The 23,815-nt window shown below is 37.9% G+C and overlaps 2 protein-coding genes across 5 annotated transcripts in view; both read right to left on the reverse strand.

The window, feature by feature from the left end:
* The window catches only part of LOC140948246 (uncharacterized), an 11,497-nt gene extending 1,136 nt beyond the window's left edge, over positions 1-10,361 (reverse strand). Inside the window, exons 1-5 of one of the 4 annotated variants that reach the window (XM_073397470.1) lie at positions 10,296-10,361; positions 2,665-2,927; positions 2,105-2,255; positions 514-549; positions 1-64 (exon numbers count right to left, since the gene is read on the reverse strand). The exon at positions 1-64 is cut by the window's left edge and continues 168 nt beyond it. In XM_073397470.1, coding sequence (XP_073253571.1) covers positions 1-64; positions 514-549; positions 2,105-2,255; positions 2,665-2,916 — 503 coding nt within the window. In that variant the 5' untranslated portion in view covers positions 2,917-2,927; positions 10,296-10,361. Of the gene's footprint in view, positions 65-513; positions 550-2,104; positions 2,256-2,664; positions 2,928-5,351; positions 5,435-6,782; positions 6,854-10,295 lie in introns of those variants that run through there. The other 3 variants (XM_073397469.1, XM_073397468.1, XM_073397467.1) reach the window with 3 other exon arrangements.
* A 1,722-nt stretch (positions 10,362-12,083) lies between these two features.
* Positions 12,084-23,770, reverse strand: LOC140947854 (electron transfer flavoprotein-ubiquinone oxidoreductase, mitochondrial-like). The gene is made up of 14 exons (XM_073397055.1): positions 23,641-23,770; positions 23,459-23,560; positions 23,157-23,309; positions 22,069-22,145; positions 21,049-21,130; positions 19,177-19,295; positions 17,937-18,014; positions 17,431-17,577; positions 16,479-16,544; positions 15,874-15,948; positions 15,227-15,277; positions 14,763-14,855; positions 14,093-14,261; positions 12,084-13,635 (listed from the first exon to the last, which is right to left on the reverse strand). The coding sequence occupies exons 1-14, from the start codon at positions 23,684-23,686 to the stop codon at positions 13,067-13,069; spliced, it is 1,827 nt and encodes a 608-aa protein (XP_073253156.1). The 5' UTR covers positions 23,687-23,770; the 3' UTR covers positions 12,084-13,066.
* Between the last annotated feature and the right edge of the window lie 45 nt (positions 23,771-23,815).

Raw genomic sequence — 23,815 nt, forward strand, 5'->3', positions numbered from 1 at the left:
CGCTGTACAAGGATCAAAGATTGCCGCTTCGCAAACGCTTCTCCTGGTGACAAATAGAGGTTTGCTAAACAGAAATTAATAGAAAAATAAAAATAAGTAAAACGAACTTATGAAAGAAAGAGGCACTAGCAAGCAGTAGACCTGCACCGTTCTAAACCTCTTTTTTCACTGGTCCCCTTTAATCTGCACTTCGTATTGTTTTCAGGGATAGGGGCATTGTTATGTGACAATCCCTATTGTCTTCCCAGCTAATCAAAAACAATCCTTCAAATAGTTGCGGAATCGCCCGTAGGAGGTACAAATCTTACCGATTGTGTAGCAATGCGAAGAAAGACAAACGGCAAAGACAGAAAGCTTGGATGCTGCACCGGCGAGACGCAATACTCAACTGACAACGACGACGTGCATAAAATTAGCAGTGAAAATATACAAATTCTAGAGACTTCGGAGGAAACGATACCTGACCATAACAGCTGTTGTTGTAACTTTTTTCTCTTTTTATAGTGTACGTACCCATTTCCTTGATATTGCTCAGTCCCGTTAAATGTTCTGACAGAGAAAAAAGTGATGAAAGCAGTTAGCCATTACTTATTTGAATAAAAGGGATTGCATTGTGTAGGAAAACTTGAAAGACAGCTGCCAGTGTTGTTGTTGTTGTTGTTGTTGTTGTTTGTTGTTGTTTTTTCTTTTCGTATGAATGTGGGACTCATAATGCTCGGAATCATATTAGTTTGTTATTAAGTGATGACATGACAATAAAAGGCATATCATTTCTTACCCAGTTTGTACCAGCTCGTTGGTAAGGAACATCGGGAAAATATCACTGAGAATAACGTGACCATAACGAGCGCGGAAGGGGACGCACGTAGTTAACAGGAATGGGAAGGGAAAATTAGTTCCCCTGCACCCGTTATTTTACTTCCTTGAAATTCGATCAATCTGCTATATATCCTTTTCTATTCCTCGTTATTACTCGATCAGCCTTTTTGTGGGGGCTCGCTGACATAAAATCGCTGCAGTAAGAACTAAATAACTCCCTTGTGATACGTGCTATTGGTCAATTCCTACGTCGAGAAAAACGAGTGCAAGTGGTGGCCATTCTTATCGCAATGTGGAAGTTCATGGGTCCCGTTATAAATCGTATACTTATGGATATATGTGTCCTTTGAGTCCAGCCTCTTTAACTATAAACAATAAATGACTGAGGTCCCCCACCCACACCCCGAAGAACATATGCATGGGAGGCTAGAATATCCGATGAAGAATGCAGATCTAGGTGGATAACAGGGGTTTGGCAATAACTGAAATAGGTGCCGAAGAAGCTGTGCGGCGAGGTAAAGGAAAGAAGAGCTTGCAACGACCACACTGGAACGTTTTGTTCGCAAAATCTGCTATGCTGGTTGTGAGCATGGCGGTATACAAGATATTTATGACCAGGACTGAATGCGGGTATTGTCTTTTATATTTGCCTAATATTTAAACGAGTTGTGTTTCGTTGTTAAAATGATTATATGTATCATTTAACCGTCCGCCTGGTTAGCTCTGTTGGGAGTGCGCCGGTATGCCAAGCGGGAGGTCGCGGTCTCAAACACTGGCCGGACCAACACTCAGGGTCTTTTAATTACTGAGAAGAAAGTGCTGGCTTTGTAATGACATCTGCAAACGGTTAGACTTTCTAGTCTTCTCCGATAAGGACGAAAAACGGTAGGTCCCGTCTTACAGCACTTTCATTGATCTGTTCATGTGGGACGTTGAAGAACCCACACCAATGTTCAAAAAGAGTAGGGGATGTAGACCCGGGTGGTGTGGCCAACCTTTCCCGGGATGGTAAGTTACATAGTGTATCTGTAAGGAGAGATCTTACTACAGGGATAACCTCACGATCCTCCTTCAGTTGTCATTTATGACTGCCTGTAAACAGCGTACGAATGTATGTATGTGTATCATTTGGTGAGCTTTAGCTGTGAGGACACTTTATGATGGCTATTATACAGGTCGTGCTTCTCATTTAAGCGTTTTAACCTGTGCATTTCTTCCGTTCTAATTCAATACAAACACAGATAGAGAAATCAAAAAGAACTGGGCGAAAGAATTTGAATCTTACCTTTCTCGGCTTCTTCCAAGAGGCGACTGAAATTTTTTTGTTGGCAGATTCTTACTCTTTTGGTGAAGACGAGTTGATTGAGAATGAGCAGGCGAAGGGCGTTGTTAACCCCTGCGTAGCATTTGCTTTTGGAAAGGCATTCTGCCAAATCCTAACAAAAGATAAATAGTGCAAAGTTTCTTGAAATCAGAGTGGTTTATGACACACCGTTGCCCCCCCGTTTTTTGAGCGAACAAAAATTGCTGATTCAAAAATATCCGGATACGTCCGGTGTACGGGGCCTCAGAAACCGAATTTTAGCCGGGTGAATCAATAAAAAGCAACAGCATATTTATCAAAATGCATAAGCTTCTCAGTGTGTTAACATCAAAAGCTGGCTCAAGTTGTTTGAATTGTATAATATTATAAAGATATGGTTTTGAGTATATTTACTAGCGTACAAAACGTGAAGTTGATATTTGTGTTTACTTCTGATTATTTACCTAAGTGCATGGTACGTGTGGCACAACACTCCATGGTGGGAAAGAATCAGATCCGCTGCTGAACAAAGGAGAACTTACCAGATCAGTTTGGCAGGTAGGCGGATCCTGTCCTGGCAAGGGGGAACCTTGACCTCTTAGATCATCAAAGCCTTTCTTATACTTCTCAAGGCAACACCTCATGATTTCTCTGTCCTCTTCTGTGGTACAATCTTTCCCTCTCGGTTTTGGACAGTCGCCTTTATTTTTGTTGTTAGGCTTAGCCAAGAGCAAAGGCAAAGAAATAAAGATTGTCACCAAAGCAAGTACCAGTCCCAGCGAACGTTTTTCCATGTCTGATTAATCTGCAACGAAACGGCAAGTGAAAGTATTTAGATTTACTAATAGTAATCGCAGTTTCTTGAGTGCGTCCGAGGTCAGACCATAGTTAATAAAGTGGAATGGCTATGAAGCTAGAAAGCCTTCTTTGTTATATGTTTTTGTCAGCTCAGTTTCTGGGACCTGAAATTGCACAACGTTCAATAGCATTTCCTATCATTTAGAACTTACTGACCAATACAAACATCGCATTAATGTATTCAGTCACAATTTGTGGACAAAAAACAAAGGATAGTGCACGGTCAGATAGCCGCCCACACAGGCGTTTTTAGGAGAGCTCGTCTTTCATCCCTCCCCACAAACGCCTGCTCAACCGAAGACACCATTCCTTTCCCAAGCTTAGGCAATCAAATTTTGCTTTCCAAATTCTGGAAAGTTGACCTTGAGTTAACATAACAAGAAATAAAAGAGAACGGAAATTAAGTGAGGGAGCAACTAACGGACTCAAATGGTCCCGAGCAGGGTTACTCGCGAGAAAACAGCCAAAAAAATCAAGACAAATATAAACTACGTGCGTTCGGTAACAAACCACAAAACCAATATTTCATAAAACTTCATGCGTACATGTACATTTGGTATGAAAACCAGTAGTAAACACTTAAGAGCTCATAAAACCATTGAAATTAACACTTATTCTAACACGACTAAACACTAAAGCTAAAGCCCCTTTTTCAACTACGTTACACCGATTTAGCCTGCCATTTTCAGTGTCGTGTGACTATGGTTTCAAAATCCAAGATAGCGTGAAAGATCATCGCTTAGTAGCACAAGACACCCAACATTATGAACTGCGCTCTCCTATCGTCGAACGCAAAATAAAGATTAGATACGTATTTTGGCTCGCATGCCTTTACCATACTGTCGATTTTTTAGATCTTTTTGTCACATTTTTCTCCAATAAGTATCAGTCTGCTCCATTTAGAAATTTTACAATTATTTAAACTTTTACTCGTCGAATATTACAAAGCACCATATTAATTATTTCTACCAGCAAAGTATCGGTTATGAAGTGGCTCTTTTGACAGGACCATCCGCCCTGATTGTTATACTAAAATCTTGATTTTGGTCCGTCAAAAGCGAGCACGCAGCAGCAAACCTTTTCTTTAGTTTCTGGTTTTAAAGTGCCACGCCTTTAGAAATAAGAATTACCGTGCAACTTCTCCTTTTGGACACCTCTATTAAAGGGACAGCTCCATTCAGGGGACACAAAATTTTAAGGTCGAAAGCATTTTCTCAATATCTTTGTATCTGTTACATCTATTGAAGGGGAAAAGGTACATTCTTTCTACGTCTTGAAGCCCATGTTTAACCTCCATTCAGGTGATACCTTAGCACTCAAAAAGCGACTGATCACAGAAGGCGTTGATAAGTTGAAGTGTTCACAAGTCGGCACAATGACGACAACTTTCACAACATGAACTATCTCACTTGAATCGATGTACTGCATGCACTTGTGAGATTTCAACTCAGAATTTTGCAGAGATAAATTAATCATGATTTTGTATGCATTATCTAGCTGCTTGATATATTGACTGCAGCAGATTATCTTTTATTTGTAGATCAATATTAACAAACCCCAGCCCAACCTCCATCCAGGGAACACTTTCCTTGGTCCAGAGGGTATTCCATGAATAGAGGTGCCACGTAAAACCATCGAGCGCATAAAGTGGCGAATCTTACGAATAAAAAGAAGATAAAATTGAAAACAGCCTGGCCGAAATTCAATTCTGTGTGGCCTTTTATAAGCGGGAAATAGATGTTCGGATAAAGTTTTTATCGGCCAGATTGCATATTGGTGTCCATCCAAGGGGCACCAACATGTCTCAGTTGGGGTTTTGCTGTGAAAGCAAGAAGTAGTCATTCAAGATAGTAAACGACTTGTTCTAATACAAGGGTTATTCAACTTCTCGGCCGCCATTTTTAGTGTATTGAACATTCAAAAGTATTCTATCACAAAATACGTTAAACGGCTGCCCCATCCAGCGGAAATCTTCTAAAAAGATATGAAGTTATCAATTTCTCTTACATGAAACTTTATAAGTTTGAGGATTTTAGTTGAAAACTTTGATTAACGTCACTTGAAAACCAGAAGTCAAGAATGTTTCCGAGGAAGGAGAACAAACAAAACATTCAAAAATACAATGATTCGGTTATTTACAAATTGCAACAAAGAAGGCCATATATTATTTGTAGAATTTACTGGGAACTGAAACTATCATCGTCCACGTACAAAAAATAAACAAAAATAAAAAGTTAAAAAATAAAATGTTAAATAATTAGACTTTTTCAAAAGCGGTTATGGTAAATATCGAACAAGAAAATAAAGGAAAATTAGCTCGCAGATACGGCCCCGAATTTGCCTCAACAGATCTTAAAAATTAGTTACCAACCTTTTCACGTACCAGATGAGCTACAGCAAGAAGCCTATAGCTTGTTTAAGTAGTTGTTTTTTCATCTATATTTATATGAAAAGATGACTATTTCATTGCCAAAAAATATTGCTAAGAAACGCTCAGACTTCAAGAAAAATCTAATTCAATAACAGAATCCAATTACGTATTTAGCTTTCAGAAGGCTAATTGAATTTGAATTCCCTTATGTTTATTTCAAAACTAGCAAAATTGATATCGTCTATAAATTTAAAAGGATTTTGCTAAGAAACGCTCACACTTCAAAAACAGTGTCAATTCAAAAACCAGAATACTATTTAACATATTTTATGCAGAAACCAATCATTGAGGCAAATTCATCCAACGACCTAATCTTTCATTCTCATATAATGGGTAAAGCCTCAAAAATATAATATCACGAATACAGAAGAAATAAAAAAAACCGGGAGGCAAAAGAAAAAAAGCATTCAGTCGGAACTTCTCTATCGAAATTAAGAATACTAAAGCTCTTATCTAAACCGGTAGATCGCCGTATTTAAACCTAAGGATAAGCAAACTAAGTAACACTTCTTACAATGGAGATTTTCCTCTGATAGATAGATAGAAACTTTATTTATGTGTCAAGAAAGAAAACTAGCCGAGGGACAGGCCCTCTACTAATAGGGGACAGCTGATAGAACAACTAAACCAATAAAACTCCCTCTGATTAGAGCAATTTTCACTTGACTGTCGTAAAACCAAAACCAAAGTAAATACACTAGCCAACCAAAGGGCGTAGTAAAACCAAAACCAAAACCAAAACCAATTCCTTTCGACAGTCAAGTGAAAACCGCTCTATACTTAAATACAATAGTTTTTGCATTTCTAAATAAATAATGTGCTTTAATATAACTCATAACCCCAGCAATACAAAACTAAATTGGGAACTTTAGCACAAGAACGTCTACCAATGGAAATTTAGCTGTATTATTCGCAATAATCGTAACTTCGTATTTAGTTAGAAATGTACCAGAAAGCTGTAGGCTGTTATAATTAACCCCCCAAGCAGTTTCATGAAAAGTTGTCTTATTGGCAAAACAGTGATTACTGGCCTGTTTTAAAACTGAATACAAATTAAAGTGGCTCATTTTTCATATTTAAATCTATATCACAGTAAATGAAGCCCTTTGCCCCTAGATTTTTTTGTGACCTAGTGCGAGAGGAAAACCCGTCCACAGTTTTTGAGTTTTTGATGGTGTATTGCTATTAGCGACCATGGTAAAACAAACCAACCTTCTATTAGGAGATCCGTGAGCAGTTTGTGCGGATATGCAATGGACTATGTCATTGGAGATGCAACGAATGAGACAATGAAATTTTTATCATTTAAAGCATTACTAGTAATTTAATAATGTCATTATTAAATGCTATTCTTTATTTCAAGAACCTTGCCTTAGTGCACCTTGGTCCCTTGTACCAATTGTCTGCTGCTTTGTAGCTCTGGCGATATTTCTCCCGGTCTAATGGATTCTCACACCCTCTCAACAAAATTAATTATGAGGCATGGGTCTTTTTTCAATTTCCTTCAAAAGTTGAGGGGTGGTCTATATCTTGACGATTACTGACTCCTTTAGCAACAAAACTTGAGCAGAATAATGAATAATCAGTCTGAAAAGTTATACAATTCCGTGTAAAAGTATGCAAATTAGGTCACGTGACCTTGAAACGGCCATTTTTCTCGAAAAAAACTTAAACAATCAAAGAAGTTAATACCAAACTTGTCACTGGATGAACGACTAAACATCTGTGCTCGGGCTTTGTTGAATAACTTATTGAAAGTGTAAATAAACGGAATTTTGTTCTAGTGCCCAGTTCCCTCATTAAACGGTTTTCAAATTTCTTCCCTTTCTGAAAGATTAACTTAAAAAGGCCCAGGCACAGAAATGATATACCTATTAGCCTCATCACTATGACGATAACTGCAACTTCCAGAAAGCAATGAAAAGGGGTGCCATTTTGCCAAATAGAATTTTGAGCTAAAAATAGCCTTTATAGGTCACGTGACAATTAATGACTCCAACCATGATTCCAAGTTTTTGACGTTACACCCAGGTAGTCTGTCAATAGGTTCTCTGGCTGTATTGAAAGCCTAAAAAGTTAGACCACCCCCTCTGTTTTTGTGGAATTAAATAGAAGACTCATGCCTTAATTTTCTTGAGCTCTTAATTCAGTGTTATCCTTCTAGCTTTGCGCCTGCCAAAACACTGCTTTAATTAAGACTGAAAAACGTCTTGCTACAAGCTTTAACGTTCGTAAAACGTGATTATCGCTACTTGTTTTAGTGAAAACGTGATTAATGCTACTCCCTTTTTTGTGAAAAGTGATTACGTTTTTATACGTGATACGTGATTAGAACCAGTTCTTTATACCTTATACGTGAGTAGGGATACTTCTCTTCACGTGAAACGTGATTACTTCTTTATGAGTGACTAAGCGTGATCAGTCATTTGATTTTTCCTTTAAAACTGTTTTATTCATCCGTTAGCCAATTAATGGGCCGGGGAACTGTACATGAATGAATTTTTCAGATTGACTACCCTTAATGTTGTTTAGGGTTGAAAAAGCTAGCAGTTACAGTGTATAACAAAAAAAAATGACAAGGGAGAAGAAAAGTCGTAACTATTCAAGGGATCGCGTAACTCTTGGTGCACATAAGTCTGGTGCTGAATGAACTGCCATGCTTCTCCATTACGGTGCTATTTTTTTTTCTTTTTAAGCTAAGCTAGAGTCGCCAAACTGCAATAGTTACGCCATATTTACAGGTCTCAATGATTACACTTCAGCGACCCTTTTGAATGAAACCGAAGCGATATCCTCAAGCATTAATTAATCACTTTAAAAAAGTACCCAGGGGTATCACAGCTTCAACGCTCATTACAGATATGATCTTGCAGAACAGTTAACGCCTAAATAAATGTCATTTAAACTATTTAAACCTCAACGCTAAAAGACTTTGTAGTTTAAATTCAGCGTTCGTTTTATACTATACCAGAAAAAGCAAAATTAAATGACAAAAGCCATTTCGTCTAATAACAACAAAGATAATATTAATGTTTTTTTTTTTGAAGAAAAATAATTATACTGCGCTACTTTTGTTTAGCAACTGAAGTAAGTTGATCAAAATTAAAGGAAATTCTCATTTACTATTTTAGTTATTTGTTTGGAAACGATACATGGCTGGGACAGGTCCGGGGAGAGTTTTTAGAGGCTCTGCCCCGAGGTCCAACCCCTTACCCTTTAAAATAGCATTTTTGACTGAAAAGGTACCCCTTCCGTATACCTTCAATTGATATATCGTACCCCTTTCACACACCCAGTTTAGAACACTGCATTTCTTCCATTTACAGACCAAAATGACAGATTTCCCTACCCTTTTATTAGGCCTAGATACAAATATCACGAAAAATCGCCTAAATATGTTTCCGGAAATTCCCAATCTTTTTCCCAAATATCTCGAAATTTTTTTCTAAATATCTCGAAAATGTTCTAAATATCTCAAAAATATCTCGCTTCATTTCAAAAATATTACAGTAAAAACAAAAAAAATAGCCGGTCATCTAAAATGGCAACACAAATGTCAGCCATTTTGTTGAACATCAGCCACATTGCATATGTTTTAACTGGAGAATATTGCCGAATCTGATTGCGACAGGCCCATATGCAGAGATTTGTTTGAATTTCTGTCACTGAAATGCCCATACCCTAATTAGTATTGATGTAGCTTCCTAGAAAAACATGATTCAGTTTGATTCTATTTCAGTGATTTTTTCGTAACAAAATTCTAAATATCACAATTTTGTCCTTAATATCATGAGGTTTTCTAAATATCTCAAAATCTGCTAAATATCTTTAAAAATTTCCGGATATTTGTATCTTTCTTTTATATTCTTCAACCAGCAAAATCCCTAGGTTTTCATACAACTGAAGCCTGAAAAAGGTATCCCTTTCAGACGAAGCCTCCCCTTGAAGGCCATTATATAAGCAGTAACCCCTTCCCTCGGGGGTAAAGATAACCGTTTTTGTACCAACGTATCTGACTCGGTTTCTATGAGTACCACGCTGCTCTTGTCGAGCATGAAAGTTGGTCATTGACCATTCTTTGCCAAACAGAAAACAGGGTAACGATGATAACAAATACCTGACATGTTTCGATTAAAAGTAGTAATTACAAACTCGTCCTTCTTGGTGTCTTGCGTTTATACAGTTGAATAAATGTTTTCTTCTTCGAGCGACGTAACCAACCAATATTGTTTGCTTATATTGCTGCTCAATAACTAATTTGCATGCAAATTAGTTGTATTGAGTTTTCATGACCGAAACAAGCTTTTTGTCCTCAGCGCACCTGTACGTCGAAAGTTACCATTATTTTTTGCATTACGTAAAATCAAAGGATATCAGATGTACAGTTAACTGCTCAAAATTCCACGATTGTAGAAAAACATCTTTTCGTGATTTCGAATACAACTGAAATTGCCAATGGTCCGATGAGCGTTTTATAATTTTAATTCGTAAGTCAGTGTTTAGTACATCTATCAGCAACCGGAAAACCCTTTGGCACGAGTGTGTATAATTTTGTTCCTCTCTTCTAAAGTCAGCTCCCTTCAAAAGCCAACGGTGACTTGCACGTCTGGTACATTTTTTTTTAAAATAAAAAAATTGTTCCTGAGCAGTCAACAATTAAAAAAATATATATTACTATCGGTCATTGTTGACGCCCTGTAGTATCTATGGGTTTGTTACTTAATCTAATCAGGAGCGTTCTGCGCAAGAATACTTTGCAAGTCATCGCTGCTACGTAATGCCGCCCTGCCTTTCTAGTAATACATGCTATGGTTCTAGAACAAATTATGAGGTACATTTCCTTTCCTAGCTAATAAAAATAAACAACTTCGGTTTCTGTCTTACCTTAATGTTTTGCTTTCACACTCTGCTCCTTCAAAAAACAATTACACCTAATTGTCCGCATTTAAGTATAAAAACAATAACTGATTGAAATCTTAATTCCCCCTTAAATGCCTTCTTCCTCTGTCAAACAGGGTACAAGAAATTAATATTGATCAACATGTCGTGAATAGAACTTATAAGTGAATCGCTGATGAAAAGACTTTTTTTTCCGCATTGAAAGAAGTGGGTGCACTAATGACGTCGCACTTGTTTCTCGTGACTGACCTTTTTGTTGTTGTATAGAATAATTCACAACCGAATAAGGAACCTTAATTTAGCCTGACACAAAGTTGGGGTGAAAAGAAACTTAACAGCGCTTTAACTATCAGTAAACAAATTAATTAGAATCGCACTGAATCATAAAGTTAGGATAAAACAGGTAACGTAACACGTGCAAATTGTCTTGCAACATTTGTGCAAAACGAGTTAAATAGCCATGCTGCGCGTTTTTCCACCTACCTCAAACCCGCCTTGCCGGCAACAAATCAGGTTTTAAACAAGGTTGAACTAGAGTGTTTAAACGCGCAACATTGCTTTTCAACTCATTTTGCCGGCTCGCTGTACTTAAGCAAAAATTGGTGAAATATTAAACAATTATTGGATGAGGTTCTACTTACCGAGACGTAGATTATTCCGGTATTACAAAAACCGAATCTAAGGATTGTTTTATTATAATTGTTTTATTATACATTGTTTATAAGAAAATAACGACAAACAGACCATCGCACGGAACACAGTTTGAGATGCATTATGCGCGCAACCTGCAGATTATTCACTAATCTGCTAGCAGATAACTAACCTCTAACTTATCCGTAGGTTGAACCGATTTCCAAAATTAACTGTGTAGGCTCTTAGCCAATCAGAAGACAGATAGACAGATAGTGAGTGCAATGTACAATATCAGATACATTCCGCGTTCAACGAAAGTCCACAATCAAAAGTTAAATTGTGACCATTAAAATGACTGAAGTAATCTTGAATATCGGAAGTTCAATCTTGCCTTCGTGGCTGCGTTAGGGTGTTCGAGATTTGTGTCTGTGTTCCGTAAGTTTGCAGAGAAACTTGTTATTAACCATTGCTTTGTTATCACACCTGCCTTCTAGCTAGATCGCTTGCACACACGAATATGACAGCACGTTTAGTTATCTCCACAAAAGGATAATTTAAGCTACACACTAAATGTACTCGATTGTTTCTGTTTTATAAGGTTGCCATCAACAACAAACAAAAAAATCCTAAATTATCACCTGATATTTCCACCACCTTTCCTTGCTTAATTTCCGCTTAATATTTTTTCTATCGATATTTCTCGAAAAGTCTAGATTTCTCTCTTTCCTTTATTTTAGCAGGATTGGAAAAACTCCGGGACGTCATATCAAAGACAATTATTTTCAGAATGAATATTCCCTCCATCGTTTTCATGAAACCCTGTAATTCTTGCGATTCAGCTGAAAACCATTAGAATTGTAGCTACCAGCGGTTTCCCCTTTGAAATGACGTCTGAGAAACAAGCGCAGAAATTCCATACTGATGACGTGCACCACCCAGATGCTTCTGATTGGTTGAAAATTTGCTTTATTCAATCAAAAGCAGTACCCAGATCTGGGTATTGACACGTCATTAGCATAGAATATCTTCACTCGTTTCTCAGACGTCAATTCGCAGGGAAACCAACGGTGGCGTCGGGAAGCGTCAGCTTTTTTCTCAGGCTGCTGACATAGGCGATCATACAAGACTCCTTTTGAAAGATGCCTCATGTAACAATTATTTTATTATGTATTCGTTTCAAATTTTTATAATACATGTAACTGAAAAATAAACCAAATAGCAATGCCAAAGCCACGGCAGGAAAGGTAATTAATGCAATGGAACTTTGCAGAACATGCCAACCTACTTTGGGTTCCTATTCGTCGAACTACATAAATACGTTTAGAAAAAGCAACGTGCTCGGCAATCTCTTTCTTAGAGAACGCGACACGATCTTTTTGGTAAGCGAGATTGCGTGCTCGGAACTCACTCGTCATGCGCGTTTCGGGCGCATGGCACCGATCGTGCAATCCCGCTGACCCTCTAAGAGTTACTCCCGCAGTTGGCTGAAGCTAAAATTCAACCAAAATCGCAAATTTCATTTTGTAAAATACTGACAATTAAATAGTACCTGGTCAAAGAACGGGTAAAGACGTTTCGTTTAAATGTTCACATCGCAGGATTTCACCCACAGACTCAAAAGTTAGAGCTGGTACCTTATAAGACGCCTTTCATTCAACTTTGGAAGCGAAAGAGGTGATAAGTGATAAGCGAGCCGTTTTTTACCTAAAACGTTATGAGAAAATCATCCTCTCATAAAAGCAGTTAATTTAATTGAAACTTTGGGTGGTGTTCTAATTTACTACGTCCTTCGATTGTCAGTGTTGAACCTGTTACACAAGTGGAAATACAGCTGTCATCCTTCTTGTTAAGGAAGTTGTTTCAACAATACTTTTCAAAACATGGTGAATTGTCACTAGTCAATTGACCAATCAAAATCTTACATTCTAAAATGGGAACGTCACGTCGCTTGGCAACCGAATAGAACACACTGCCGGACAAAATTATCTCATTGAACAATTTATCAAGGTGCGTGACACCAAAATTGTCTCAGACTACAAGTTGGCTCGAAATTATCTTTAAAAGTAAAGACAAAAGAATCCCGTAGAAGCCTTGAAGTGAAAATAAGAGTTTGCATTTCTCTATCACATTCCGTTGTACGCCGGCCCTCCTCCCCCCTCAGGTACAACCCAGTTGATATTCTGACTGGGATCCTTAATATCACATGTCTTGCAATGCACGCAGTTCTGAGCGTTTATCTGCAGCCTCATTCCGTCTCCATCCTCATTAGGAACATATTCATAAACCCCGGCGGGGCAAAACCTCTGCTCGGGGCCGTCATATATGGCGAGGTTCCGGTTAACCGGCACGGAATCATCCATGAGTGTTAGATGTGCCGGTTGGTCCCCCTCGTGATTTGTCCCGCTCAGCGCGACTGAAGATAGCAAGTCAAAAGTCACTTCTCCGTCGGGTTTGGGATACTCAATCGGTGTGCATTCCTTGGCGGGTTTCAAGTGTTCCGCGTCGGGTTTGCTATTTCGCAGCGTCCAAGGTTCCTTGCCGCGGAGAATGTAATAGAAAATGCCGGTGTACAGCATTGTACCGTAAAGACCCAAGGGACTGTGGAAAGAGGGCCTGATATTGCGCACGCTTTGAAGCTCTTTCCATATCCAGCTTTCTCTCATCCGTGGTTCATATGATTCAATTAGGAGACCTAGAAAAAAGAAATCAAGCTATTAGCTTCCTGCCGAAACAAAGGCCAAAAGTATCTCTTTCTATGTCCATAGGCGCCAACGCTAGGTAATATTTAGTATAACCCGTCTTGCAATTTCCCGTTGTGCCGTTGCGACACAGGTTGCACGCGACGTCGTAAGTCATACGTCCCTTGTGACATAAACGGGTCACGCAACGCGTGTTTTGCAGCGAACGGGCTGAAAATTGGAACTTGATTCTACTTTGTGAAACGATTCCTGCGAACAAAATGTTCATTTCTGGCAACCTCGTGCAGCCATTTACAAACATGGTTGAAAGTGCCCAGTGAAGTAGCGCATGTAGTAGACGATACAATGAGCTGAGATTGCTTTGTATTAACGTAGTCGATCAAGGGATTTACGAGATAACACCATAAAAGGGGTGTTTAAAAAGACGAAACCTACAGGCGCATTACTTACCTTCGGTTGGGGAAGAGAAATTTTCATCAGTTAAAGCTTCAAAAGCACACTCGGCAGCAAGCATGCCAGATTTCATTGCCGTGTGTGTTCCCTTGATCTTCGGAACGTTCATAAACCCGGGGCTACAGCCAACCAGAAGACCACCGGGGAAGGCTAACTTGGGAATGCACTGAACAAAGATAACATACGTACTGCAGTTAGAAATCATTGCAACCAATATTAGGACGTATTATGGTAATCTTCAAATGCTAACATCGACAAATATTTTGGTCATCAGGTTTCAAGAATAGGCACTTTTTTCCACTCAAATACCAAAGATTAGCAGTCTTCATCCAACCTCGGACTTATAGAGGCAGCACAGTAAGGGCCTGTTTATATAGAGGTGGGGGACCCTAGGTAGGTGAGGTAACATGTGGCGGGTCATTCCACCTATTATGTTACCTACCTGGGGTCCCCCACAAACAGGCCCTAAATCGGGTCTGGAGAAACGGAACATTAGTTGCGCCGTTTCTCCCAGACCCGAATGACAGCCCCCGGGTCCCCGAGGATGTCTTTCCTGAAGTAGCGTATATTTTCGAACAGGCTACTTAAGTTTTGGGTAGGATAGCTACAACATGAAGTGAGTGGTAACAGACAGGGGGCCTGGGGTAACCAAATAATATGCTCCTACCTGGAAGCCCCCCTCATTAAGTGCCCTTGCACCGTAAGCTATTCTTTTGCCTCCTTCAAATGTTGGCCTCACAGATGGGTGGAGCTTGAAGCGCTACAAAAGAAATAAATAAATAATAATTAAATAACAATAAGAATAATAAAAGAATAAGGCGGTGACCGGTCGTTTCGCTAACTTCCCGTTCGCCAACGTCTTATATCGTTCCGCTAAGAGGCGAGACGAGCGCTGCGCATGTATATGCTTCGTTCTCTCAGCCATGATACAAAAAAGTACGATACGTATGAAAATACCTCGCTCTTTCAGCCACTGATCAGGCGAAAGCAGTTAGGGAACTGACCCAACACGTACGGGAAACGACTTCAGTAGTTAGCGGACAGGACGTTAGCGAAACGACCGTAAACTACCAAGGCTTGTTTTCAATAAGATGATGATGATGATTATAATTGGTTTTCCACACAGCTTACCTGAAATTCTTTAAAAGGGTAAACATAAGGATTGCTGTAATCTAGCCCAACCTAGGAAGACACAAGGGTTCATATGTATGCAGAGTTTAGCTGGAGAGGTTGAAAGAAAAACAAACAAATAAACAGCAAACCTTGAACTAAATTCTAAGCCCCCATTCATTTTTTCATGGTAAGAAAATTCTAGTGTGCTGAAATCTACTAAGTGTTAAGAATATCACTTTTTTCGCTCCTGAATTTCCTGTGCCCTGCTTGTTTGAATTACATAATAAGATTGCCGTTATAGAGCAAAGTTCTTTTTTGGACAACTCTAACACTACACTGGATTCCAGAGGATATTTTTTTTCTTATCGATACTGGCGACACAAAAGCACAAAAGCACAAAGAAGCAATAAAAGCATCCCGTTTTGTCCAACAATAGATAATTAATTTTTCCCCATTCTATTGGAGTTTTAATCAATTCCAAAAGTGCAGTGTCTCCTTTTTTCAAGGGTAGTTACTGAACAGTGAAGAGAATTGGAACATGTTCTCCATGTGTTCGCACTAACAGAGACCATGTCTGCCTAATGATGGGTGAATAAAGAACCATTGTACATGTATATAAGGTATGGTATGTTTAGCCTTCATCCATACATAAATGTATAACCCACCACAAATCCAACAGCGACTAAAGGAGTGTCTTCCTCTAAATGATATAGAAATGAACCTCCATACGTGTCTTTATCCTGTTGTGAAGAAATTGGAAATTGTGAGAAAAAAAGCAAATGCTGGTGTACGAACTACATTTAATGACTCAACGCTTTGCCGAGCAATGCAAAGTTAATGTTATTTCAAAACGCTCAGAAATATAATAAGAAAGGTTATCATGTCCACGATTAATATTATGAGGAAAAAATTCATCACTCTTTAAGACTGTGAGTGCAGTAGTCTCTTTATTCTTCCTAGTTAGTGGGCTTGGTCACACCATTCCCTTTTGCTCCATGCTTTGCTTGACAGACTTTGCAGAATGGGAGACTGTTCATAGTCTGCCACTCTTTAAGCAGGCAGACCAGAGTCACTCAGGAAGAAGCGATGAAAAAAAAACACAAGGGGGAAAGCAACAATTTTGCGCAAAAGATGAGCAGAGTTCTGGGGGTCTCTTTCACCCCTTCGTTTTCTTCATGTCTGAGTTTTGAACTTGGCTTGTCAAGACCTTGGAAGCTTGTAAATAAATGACCACCAAGAAAAATTCATTGAGTCTTGAAGCACCACTTACCAGAGGCCAACCAACCGTGTGCTCTACTCTGCCTGGACGATGCTTCTCTGGAGCTATTTCCCAAAGCTAATAAGAAAAACACAGGGCTTTAAATAACACATACAACCGGTAATTTTTACCAGACTACTGTGTCATTGACCCCTTACCTCAACACACATTCAAATTTAATCTAGAATGCTAACAAAGAATCACAACGTGGTACTGCAAGCATTAAGCGGATGTTTACAGTGGCAGATCCACGGGAGGGGCTTGTGGGGCCTCAGCCCCCCCCCCCCCCCCGCCCCATTTTTAGACCAAACTGAGGGGGCAAACCGATGGGCACAAAAAAATGATTTTTTTTAGACCCCCCCCCCCCCCATCTTATCTCAGGGTTTGGATGACTGGGTACCCCCTCATCTGAAGGTCTGGATCTGCTACTGGTCTATAACATTTATTCATGATGATGATATGCATGCATGAAAAATGGGGTTACACTTTCTTTCACTTGTCCACTAAATACTGTTAACACACAGAAAACTATAAATTTCAGTGGTGTTGCCATTATGGCCACTGATCACAGGTCTGAGTTACTATGCTTTTCTTACTCTCACTTTGAAACAAACAAACAAACTGATCGCTAATCTACATAGCTAAGGACCCAATTTTGACACTAATTAAGGATACATGAGTCAAAGTTTTAAGCTGCCTTCATTTAACACTTGTGTAACAAAATAATTTATTAAAGTATTTCATAGACTATAAGTTTTCCTCTGAAATTTGAAGATATATATTTGTTAATTTTTAAGGAACACCTGATTCAATGCTCATAACATTGATTGAACTCATTCATGGCAGGTGTCATGGCCCTCAAAATTATAGCACTGAATGTTTAGAAATGAGTCAGATATTGGAAATATTTTTAAAGTAGCACTTACTGGGAAGTTCTATTTGCCCCTTAAAAATTTTTAGTTACCTCTTTTAAGCCAATAGCGTAAGTCTGAGGATCACAATTTTCTCGTAGATTAAATTTTTTGTACATATTCTTGGCCAGATGACCATGGCATCCTTCACCAAACATTGTCACCTTAGCATGGAGTTCCATCCCTCGCTCAAACATGGCCTGTAATGGTTGAGAATAATAAAAATAACATTTCTTCATACATAGTATTACAGTCCAACAAGCAAATCCATGAACACTTCAAATAATATTGCAGGAATGTTATTGTGTTACGACCAATCAAAGCAAAGATCAGCACACCTGAACTAGCCACAAAACCACAATACAATTAACATTCTTTCTAGCACAACAACATTCCCAAAATATTTTTGGTGTTCTTGGTTTTCCAGGTTTGACCGTAATAAACACATGGTCTGCAAAAACTTCTTTGGAGGCTTGAATTAATTGAACAACATTCTTTGTAATGAGAACATTTGAAACAACCAAGGAATAATTAATTTGATGAAATGATTATAGTTCACCTTAGGAGAGCCATCTTTATGAATTCCGACATCATTTGTTGCAATACCTTTAACACTTCCATCTTCATGGTACAACACCTAAAATTCCAATCATAAAGTACATATAATCAGTGACAGGCAATGATTTTTAGGATTTCAGGGCATTGACTATTTTCCAATTCCCCATAATACACTCTGTCTGCCCCCCAAATTTTGCATATCTTATTGTCTTAAAATGCTCTTGGGAAAATGCAATACTCCCAGGAGCATTTAAAAACAATGGTTTATGTAAAATTTGGGGGGCAAACAGAGTGTATTATGGGGAATTGGAAAATAGAGAATTAACTAAGACTTTCCTACAGAGGGTTGAAAAGGGATTTTTGTAGTAGCTTTGGCTATGCATTGGGATGTTTTGTGAGTGGCTTATTAAAAAATCTCTTGCCACTCTCTCAAACAATCAGAATAGCCTGCAGCCATGGCATCTTTTGGGTGTTGAACACAAGAACATTATTTTAATGGCTATACATGTATCTTTTGAAGATGAGTTTTAAAACCACCTTGAACAATCTTAAGAAACAGATCATAAATAAGTTACAGGCTCACCTCTAGTATTCACACAAAACAGATGTTACTTTGCAATAAAGGTAATATAATTATTGCATTCAACATAATGTGATGTTCAAAAGGTCATTAATAATTCATAAAGAAAAAACAAAAGAAATCAATCATTGTTTAATGTCAAGTGTCTTTATTAATATCTGATAACGACACGGCTAAATTTTACATTCAGTCTTTTAGACCAGAATGAGCTGATCTAGAACTGAGATTTTGAAGCCATTCAGAAAACTCACAGTCGTGTATTAATATCAGGTGCAAAAACTCTTGGCTTCACCTTGAGTTTTTAAACCTGAACGATACTACACTCCTGCTTGTTTTTTAAACAGTACGCTTTTGTTTTCTCAAACCAGAATGTCTTGACCTAGTCAGGCAAATGTCCTTCCACTTAAAGTTGCTCATTTGCAGGCCATAAGTAGTTCAAAAGATGATAGCAACAGATGAGTTACTCATCTATCATGCTGTACAGCAGAGTTAACCAAGGATTACATCTTTAACCAGGCTTCAAACAACTCTGCCCCAATGACTTCCTCAGGGTAAACATAGGCCTTTTTGTCTTTGGTAATAATTGTGTTTGTTTTCTGAAAAAAAGGTGACGTATTCTAGTAGCATATCATTATTATTTAAGAGCAGTATAAAGGATCACCTCACTAGCAGCATATCCAGGATATATCTCCACGCCTAATGCTTCAGCCTGCTCACCCAACCAGCGGACAAAGTTTCCAAGCCTGACTATGTAGTTGCCATGGTTATGCATGGGTAATCCTGTTAGAGATATACCAAATGTTACGTTACGCAGATACACATAAGTCAACCAATTGAATCTTTGTATTCCTACATGTACAAAGCCTTTGAAGCCTAGTAGTACCTGCTGGTGTGATATACTAGATAATAATGACAACGACAATAATTATAGTCATAAAAACATTCACTAATAATAATAACAATAATAAAAATAGAAAGAATCTTTAATTCAATAAAGATAAAAAATGCATATCTCAACTCACAAGTAGATTAAAGTAGATTATTTACATGCAGTGCAGAGTTCCTTTATGTATTCATATTCTCTTTAAAAAAAGTATCATTCAGATTTAGATGCAGCATGGACAGAAAAAAAAATGATCTAAGTAAAACTGTTGCATTAAGCACAGGGTCTACAGAGTTGATATTTCTGATGGACTTTACTCTCTTTTGCATAGCAACCTAGTATAAGTGAGACTATAGGCATTGATTCTAGTATTCTTAACATAAATTGAATATTTTCTATGATATCTTGAATCCTATAATAGGGGTGGCGAATGGTACCGCGAAAAACGTTGGTCTCGGAAAATTTTGTCAGGATCTCGAAATCTCAGAAGCGTTTATGATAAGTCTCGAAGTCTTGTTTTTTCATGGTTTGTTTTTACTTTTTTGGGTCTCGAAACTTTTCACCAAAGAGTCTCGGGCTCGGATTTCTAACTGGGATCTCGGCGTCTCGGCAAGTCTCGGATTTTACCATTCGCCACCCCTTATAATGACTTCCTTTTTACAGCTCCATTACAATCAATGGATTAATATCATGGTATTTTGTTTCTGTTGGAATCTAGTAAGAGTGTTTTTTATGTTCTTTATTCTTCTCAGCTGGATGTGTGACATCAATCATAAAGTCAGCAAACCAGTGATACCTTTAAATAACACTTCCATACTTAATATATAAAATTTCTTTGCTATTATCAGCAAATTCTCTCTAACAGTACTAGTACTGCTAACCGGCTTTGGAATAAGCCTGACCTTCTTGCTGGTGTAGAGGAAATTCTGACATGAAAAGCTTCATGTGTTGTCCTTGTTCTACCACTAAAAATTATCACTAACGGTCAAAATAACATTCAAATCTGGTCTTGTTGCAGTCAAAAGCAGTGAGGACCTCAAAGGCCCCCTTCTGAAATACATGTAGTAGAAGGTGTTTATATTCCCAATAAAAGTACTGGTAGATGGAAAAAGATTAGCCTGTTCGCAGACCAGTCTATTTTCTCTTCAAAGTCCGTCGAGCGCGAGTGGTAAAATAGAAACCGCGGGTGTACAGGCTAGAAAAAGATAGTAGTGACGAATGGTTGGTCAAAATTGTAGTTGTTGGTTGCAAGGAAGATTTAGAGGGCTGGATATAGTTAATCTCAGTATAACAGGCACTTGGCCATCATCTCTTATAAATTTGTCAAATGGGGTGCAACATACAACATCACATTACTTGATGTTTAATAAAATGATGTTCTGCAAATACATGTACATTGCTGCTATTTAATCAAGTTCATATTAAACAGCTGTACATGTATGTTGAATTTCCATAGCTGCCTCAGGTTCTGCGCAATTTTCTCCTAACTTTCAATGGCAACAATAAACTGAATTTCCCAGCAAATTGCAATAAAACTAAGTTGCTTACCTTCACTTGGAAAATATAAATTTTAATGTAATAACAATTATATTTCATTAATGATGTAAGAGAATCAATTTTTAACCTAAAGTAAGGTAGCACATTATTAACCTGGTAGAATTGGCACTGGTATTCTTCTTGTTTCTGTCAAAATTGCAAATTTGTCCTCTTTTACCGGTGTGTTGAGAGGAGCCTAGAGAAATAAAAAAAGCATAGATTTAGATAACAACCAGCTCCCATTTTACATTTTAATTCTTTATCCCACAGTTTGAAAAGTTATGTCTTTCATGATGTGTATGTTACAGGTCAAAATTAAAATCAGATGAAAATTTGTTGATCTAGCCCTAGGTTGCTTCTCAATTTCCTTTGTCTTTTTTAATTTCTTCTTATTTTATTATTTTATTTTATTATTTTTGCCACACACAATGAATTACAAGCAGATTAAAAACGATAATAAATAGGTTAATTAACATTAAATTTAAAATTTGTACATTACTTGGGAGGAGTGACTGTGGCGGGGAAATCTCCGAGAAGCCGAGCTTATGAGGAATAGAGATTTCCCCCCACGGGCAATTTAAATACTAGGCGGCATTTTGAGAAATAAAGAAAAAAGTCGTTTATTTAAGTATATAAGTGTGTTTAGAGGAAAATATAAATATGAGGTGTTAAGGTATTTAGGTTGCATTCTGTCTGACCCTAAAAATGGTTTGATCACACGCTTAAATATACTAAAAGACGGGGCATTTTTTATGTCGTTCGGTAATGAATTCGATATTCTAGGACCTTGAAACAGGGTCGAAAATTTTTTAAAATTTGTTCTACAGGTATGATGTTGGTAAAAGTCAGAGTATCTTGTTGAATATTGATAAATCTGGTTTCCAGTTTAAAAGATTTGAGTAAAAGAAATAGGTAAAGCATCATTATGTGAAATTATCTTATTTCAATCTACCTGGTGGTTTAAGAAATTTTAACCTGAATTTAATGACCTGTAATATGTATAACTTTTTCATTATTTTCAAAAGGACATGTTTTGTAAAATCAGCCTCTAGTTACTGTATTATTTTATCTCATACAGTTGGTTAATTTACCATTTACTTTGTTAAACTTCAAGTTTTTTTTCTTTTCTCTTACCCCTCTGTCCTTCCAATCAGGTAACAGTTCATTAAGTGCTCGTGGCTCCAGGCAAGCCCCAGACAGAGTATGTCCACCTAAGGAGTAAAGGAAGATTGTCAATGCTTTCAGGACAGTTCAGCCACAGCTGCTTAGACTGATTAGTATTCTCAATGGGTTTTTTACTGCTTCTGGTTGGCCAGGACTCAAGTTTTTAAAAGGAAGTGAGAGTGAAATTTGGGATTTGAAGAATATGATGGGACAAGGGATTTAGTAATGTGTTGGAGGATTCAGAAACGTCTAAATATTAAGTATACACAAAAATTACATTGTGGTACATGTAGTAAGATTGTTTTTTTTTTCCTAAAGGCTACAATATACTGCAGAAAAATTACTTTGTTTTAAAGAAAACATCCTTACAATAATATACAATTAGAATTTTAACAAATGCTAATGCTCAGATTAAACTTATCACCAATAGATAAGTTTCAACATGGTTGCCCACAAGGTTGGTGGAGCCGGGCAATGCTCTTGCATGAGGAAAGAGATATCCATGGCAACCCTGTAAGTGTCCCTTACAAGACACTTTGCGAAGAACTGCTAGCAAGCAACTGTGTGTACAAGTCACGAGGTGCCATTGCTAGAGGCATGGGACAAACCCCAGCATAGTTAGGAAAACTGCTGACCAGCACTGGTTAGAGGTTAACTTTGCCCAAATTACATTTAGCCACATTGATATTCTATGACAACACAATAAAACTCCATTTCAAATCAATAAAAGTGTAAAATAGTGTTGTCAGAGTTAAGGACATCAAAAACAAAGTATATAACCAGAAAATATTCAGTCGTTAAAACTTGATTTTCCACATGGCTTCCTTTGCCTCGCAAAAGAGGGAAAGTCGGGGGTGTGAATGTCACGCAATCATCAACACATCGCATTGGATTGCATCAGTCATTTGAAACGCAAAATACATTTTAAAAATTGACTCTTTCGTTAAAACAGTGAGGTAGAAAATTAAAATTAAGCTTTTCAAAATTAAATTTTAAAAGACTAAGTTGAGCTTACATAAGAATTAAAGAAAAAAGGCAGCTAAGTTATGTAATCTCACCGATTTCCGAGGCTTTCTCCACAAGGCAAACTCGAATTTCTTTCTCATTTTCTTCGGCCAGTTGCTTTAGTCTGATTGCAGCCGATAAACCAGCCGGCCCTCCACCGACTATTACAACGTCGGCTTCGTCTGAAAATCGTTCCATCTCTACATCTAAAAGCGAAAAATTGAACCCTTGTGATATTACATTATTTTGTGAACGCTGAAAAACTTGTGTTGTATACACTGTACACATACCAAAAGTCACGAAACCAGTTTTACTATTACTTACTAAAAAACATAACATAAGCAACAAAAATTACCTTTCCATCTTGGATCAGTTTCTCTTGGTACAACAGTGTAATGTGTTGTAATTTTTGGCACCGAATCGCTTGAGTAGAGGCGGCTTTGAAGAAGAGGCAAGGCTGAAATTAACAAGAAGTCAGCATTTTAAGTCTGATTAGGGAACCAGGGTAAAAGTTTATAATTGATAGTTTAAGGGTACCTCTTCTTGCACTTCTACCAAGAATCCCAACTCGATTACTCCACATGTGTACTGACACAAAAATCAACTAAAAGTTCATTGAAACTTATCAAAAACAGACACAAACTGCACGTCCAGACTGGGGTTCCGGTTCCAAAGGTCAAAATTTCCGCGCGTACGTGTTGCTTGGTTTACC

Source organism: Porites lutea, chromosome 9, assembly GCF_958299795.1.
Source record: "Porites lutea chromosome 9, jaPorLute2.1, whole genome shotgun sequence".
Classification (NCBI taxonomy): Eukaryota; Metazoa; Cnidaria; class Anthozoa; order Scleractinia; family Poritidae; genus Porites; species Porites lutea.

Excerpts from the sequence above, each read along its gene's own strand:
- LOC140947854 (XM_073397055.1), bottom strand. The coding sequence starts at position 23,686 with ATGTGGAGTAATCGAGTTGGGATTCTTGGTAGAAGTGCAAGAAGAG. Across the intron at positions 21,131-22,068 it reads CTGATTGGAAGGACAGAGGG|GCTCCTCTCAACACACCGGT; the intron begins GTAAGAGAAAAG and ends TTATTTCTCTAG. Across the intron at positions 17,578-17,936 it reads ATAAAGATGGCTCTCCTAAG|GCCATGTTTGAGCGAGGGAT; the intron begins GTGAACTATAAT and ends CAACCATTACAG.